At 41.8% G+C, this 5,051-nt stretch overlaps 1 protein-coding gene across 1 annotated transcript; it reads right to left on the bottom strand.

The window, feature by feature from the left end:
• Positions 1-207: 207 nt before the first annotated feature.
• LOC101161057 (neuropeptides B/W receptor type 2) lies at positions 208-4,794 on the bottom strand. Its single transcript, XM_023956985.1, has 2 exons — positions 4,704-4,794; positions 208-4,280 (listed from the first exon to the last, which is right to left on the bottom strand). Exon 2 carries the CDS (start codon positions 3,484-3,486, stop codon positions 2,479-2,481), a length of 1,008 nt encoding a protein of 335 aa, XP_023812753.1. The 5' UTR covers positions 3,487-4,280; positions 4,704-4,794; the 3' UTR covers positions 208-2,478.
• Positions 4,795-5,051: the final 257 nt, after the last annotated feature.

The following is a 5,051-nucleotide window of genomic DNA, read 5'->3' on the forward strand; positions in this document are numbered from 1 at the left end:
TCTATAACAGTTACACACACCAGAAGGCAGAGTTTTACATCACGAAGACGACAGGCTGCTGTGGAAACCCAGTCTGTGACCTTTTCCCAACAGGACGCTCTCACCTCTCATCCATCCTGCTGCTGCAGCCCTGAGGGCGGATGCAGTTGCTCATCTTAAGAATCCCTTTCATTCACTCTGACAAATCAGCACAAGCTCAAGTCCTGAGTAATGAGACTTCACCAGCATTTAATGCAGGTCATTTTAATGTATAGAAGCACAGTAAAAGGCTTTATTTTCTGATATACTCTGATAACATCTGTGATTCAAAAATTATACCAGCTGGAAAATGAAAACAGAAAAATAAACTATGCAGTCAAACTGACTAATGTCAGTCCCAAAACAAAATATTTCAGAATTTTGTTTTTGTTTTAGAAGTAAAAATGTAAATTCTTTTTACATTCATTGTACATATTTTCCTATTTGATTCAGCAACCAATGTTAATACTTTACATTCAGCTGTACAGATGCCAAAAAAGAAGTATTTACAGCATATATCAGTCTGTTTTTGCGGTAAGAAATGCACAGTACAGTCAGAGATTTTGCCAAATCTGACTTGAGGACATGCTTTTTAAGAGGTGCACAGTTGTGAAAGTTTGGAGAATTAGAGATTTAGCTTTAAATAGAGAAAAATGCTTTCATTGAAGTTTACAACGGCAAAAATGTCCATCTATAAATGATGCATTCAAACACAAACATGAACTTCTATGTTCAGTTTAACACAAAATGTTAAAGTGAGGTTGTTGTTTTTTTTTTTTACTTTAAAATGTCTTCATCACTTTTAACTTAGCAGACATCTGGGTTTGTGTGCTTTTTAAGCAAACGTTGCACAGAAAGCACATATGCAGCTTCAGTAGAGCAGAACAATGAAAACAGGAGCTCTCACATTTTTAAACCATATGCAACACTGGGGTGTGTAGCCAAAATCCTCACTAGTAAAGGTAGCTTCACTTTAGTGTAATGATCAGATAAAAGTAAAAACTCAATTTTTTACTTGAGGAAAAAAACACTAGTTCTTCTCAGGTTTTGATTGATGACATTGGACTTATTGTCCTGACATTCTTTTAGAATGAGGAAGAAAGAAATATTGTATAAAGATAGAGATTCTGGTATTTTCCTAGAATTAAAAAGAAACCAAAAAAAAAGTTACAGGGTTTGTTAACAGACTTTTTTTATATGGAGGGAAGCAAATATAGAGCAAAAAAAGATAAAATACCACTAAAAAAAGAAATATTTTGCTTTTTTACCTGTATTTTGACTTTCCACGGAGCTGTTTCTGTTTGAACCTGAAACATCATAAAGGTGCTTCTTTTTTCAGATCCATATCTTAAAAAGTCAGAAAAAATAGTCAAAAGGAAAAAAAAAGGAACTGAAACATACATGGAACATCGAGGGACATCATTAGAATGTCTCCATTTTCACGTCAACAGCAGCCTGTGGACAGTAGGGGGCAACAGAAGCTCACAAAAGAGATTCTTGCAGCGCCTGAACACATTTTTACAGAGCCCTCCTGTCCCATGCCTACTTTTTATCAGGCAGCAATGTTTGGTGAATTTTGGAATTCAAATGAAACAAACAGACAACTTAGTCTCCTCAGAGACTCAGCATTCTTTCTAATTACTTAATCTCCTCAGTCATTAAATCACTGAAGAAACTAATACTTTAAAGGCAGATTCATTTTTGCATTCACAATTTCAGAGCTTTTTTCTGAATGTTCAATGAAACATTTTTCTGCTTTGTTTTTACAGGATGTAAGTGTGGGAAGTTTTTTGATCCAATGCTAGAACATTTCCTTTTTTTTTTGTAACATGCCTCCTGTAAACCCTAACTGTTGTCAAAATGCAAATCAGGGTTTTTGTGCCGAACAGCCTCTTTTCCACACAACAAATGTTTGATTTCCTCAGAGACCTTCCTCAGTTCTCTGGGAGTGGAGGTTTTACAAACCCAACAGATTGAAAGCAAACCTTTTTTTTTTTTTAAAAGCCAGTCATTACAAATCCCTAATTATGCAAACATTGTTCCCACAACTTGCACTGAATTCTCTGTGCTTTTAGAGCCACAAAAGCCACAGCAGGCAAGTCTGTTGGCCACATACGAGACGGATGATTTCAATAAAAAGTAAATATAGACATTTGCTCTCAGGACAAAGTTGTTTAAAAAAGGCGTCGCATCCAGAAAGCTGCGGAGCGGATGAAGTGGGGCATTAAATAAACAAATGTCCGTCTGTTTACGGTCACTGTTGAAGCAAGACATTACCATGCAGGGTGGTTTGAAAAATGCTGTAAGAAGTGGACTTTCCCTTCAAATGTTTTACAAATTAACTTGAAAACTGAACATCCAAACTTTCCACAAAGATTTGTGAGATATGAAAAGAAAACAGCAGTCTGTTCCTCATCCCCCCCCCCCTCCCCGTAAAGGCTAACTGAATGTTTGACACATTCACGCTGGTCGACACTCCAACATCTTCTTAAAAGCTTTCCTAAAACTGTCATCCAGGAAGGCGTACAGGAAGGGGTTGAGGCAGGAGTTTGCGTAGCTCAGGCTGGTGATGAAGTAGGAGAGGCCAATCAGTAGGGGCGTGGTCTTCAGGTCTGTGGTCAGCGCCACGATGGTGCTCAGGTGGAACGGCGTCCAGCAGAACAGGCAGACGGCCAAAACGATAAACACCATGATGGTGACCTTTTTCTTGGCCTTGTCCAGCGCCTTGGCGTTGCTGTTGAGTCGCATGTTCCTGAGCCTGTAGAGCATCATGGTGTATAATATGCAGATGGTCGAGACCGGGATGGCAAAACCCAGAATGAGAGTGTAGATCCGACTGGTCCTGAACCATAACGTCTCTGGGTTGGGAAGGCTCAGCCCACACCTCTTCCGTCCGTCAAATGGGTTGACATAGACACCAGCAAAAACGGTGAATGGTATGACAATGAGGATGACCAGGATCCAGACACAGAAAGAGATGATCTTGGCGGCTCTGTAGGTGCGGTAAGGCATGCGTTTGGACCGCACAGTGGCCAAAACTACCAAGTAGCGATCAATGCTCATAACGGTCAGAAAATAAATACTGGAAAATATGTTGTAGTGGTCGATGCTTAGGATGACTTTGCACAAAACCTCACCAAAGGGCCAGTAGCTGAGCAAGTGTTCAGCTATGCTGATGGGCAGCACCAGCGTGAACAAATCATCTGCGATGGCTAAATTCAGGATGAACATGTTGGTGACTGTTTTCATTTTGGGGGCTTTCAGAATGACATAGATGACTGCTGTGTTGCCCGTCAGTCCCACAGCACAGATGATGGAGTAGATCACCGGTAAAATGACGTACAGGTCATAATAGCCAGAGGTGTGAGTGCAGTTCAAGTCCGTCCTGTTTCCTGACCTGGGGGAGTAGAAGTCCACAGAGTCGTTACAGGCTGGCAGCTCTGCACTGTGGACAGAGACATTCTCCATGTTGGAAATGAAAGAGGACGCAGAATGACACTATGAGTCTGTGACCATTTCCATGCAACAATCCACAAATTCTATATTAATTCTAAGGGTTTGACCCTCTTTCCACATTGGCGAGTAATTAGGCAACAATCACATAGCTGAGAAAATGCCAGGTTATCATTTGATTCTTCTCTTTTGTGTTACTGGAGAAAAAAAAAAGCTGGATAACACAGAGGAACACCCGGACGATCAGCAGAAGAATCCCAGAGGAGAGTGGCTGTCAGCAGGATTGATTGTGTTTGAGGGATGTTTTCATCAGAGGCAACATCTGCTCTTACCTCGCATTTTCTCTACAGACAATCACAGCTTTAGAAAAAAAAAATAAAAGGAAAAAAATATAAAGAAAAAAAAAACGTTTTTAAAGGGGAAAAATGATATCAGTCCAGGAGCTTCCGGGCGAGTCCAGAGCATCAAGCTCAGCACACCGTGCGCGTTTCACTTTCAGCTGCGATTCCGCGTCTTCAAAGGAGCGAGATCTCCGTTAAAAAAGGGGGGGGGGGGGGGGGGGAACAATCAAAAGATGCAGAAAACCTCGTCCTTTCTCTTCCTTTTTTTTCTTTCTCTTCACGGGGATCCTCTTTGCTATTTCTCGTCTTCTCCGGTCCAAAGACGGCTCTGTGCAGGCTGCGCGTGAACCCCGACACGCTGTCACGGAGCTCACTTGTGCTGTGGGGTTTTGGCGTCTCCTCTCAGTCTTAGCTGTGCGCCTTGGACACGGTGCCAGGGTTTTACGCATGAGTGGCGCATCAGGAAATCTACGACAGGGAGGCGGCGGAGAAACATTAGATGACTTCAGAAACAGTCAAATATCTGAAATGATTTTGCATTTCTTCAAACACTACAATTCTAGTAGAAACTCGTAGAGATTCTGATGAAAGTTTTGGACTGAGACGTTTGAATTAAAGCTAGAATTCACTGTGCTCAACTTCGTTTCCTTTGACAACTAAAAACCGACATTTTCCTATTTTATATCAACTTAATACAGTCATGCAGTAAATCAAATTAATACACTTTTAAAATGTGAATTAAAAGCACATAAATGAAAGGCATGTATATAGTTTTATTCTAAACTGAGAGCACCCCTGTTCAGTTTGGTGAGAATCGGCACAAAATCTTCTTATTTTAAGGAGGCAAAGAACAGCAGTGCACAAAAAAAGGTGACTTTAGGTGCGTTTTACCCTCCTATCAGCCCGCGGTAAAGTCACTCTTCTGGGCTGCTTTCTCTGCAGGAGACCCGCTGCGCTCATGCCTCTCTTCTTTCCCTCCTCCTCTTCCTCTCTCTCCCCCCCTGACACGCTCCTAGAAGGCTGCGCCTCCTGCTGACGTCACTCCGAGATCATGTGTCAATGATTGAAAGTCTTTCCGGCGCCGGGGCGAAGCCCTCCGCGTTCACAGGTCAGAGAGTCGACGCTGCGCGTTGGCGATGATTTTAGAGAAGCCACAGGACCACAGGCGGGTCCTCAATCTCCACCTTTATATCCAACAGCTGGAGGGAAAAAAAACCTGGAGATCTCTGAATTTGTTTA

The sequence above is a fragment of the Oryzias latipes genome, chromosome 7, assembly GCF_002234675.1.
Source record: "Oryzias latipes chromosome 7, ASM223467v1".
In the NCBI taxonomy this organism is placed as follows: domain Eukaryota; kingdom Metazoa; phylum Chordata; class Actinopteri; order Beloniformes; family Adrianichthyidae; genus Oryzias; species Oryzias latipes.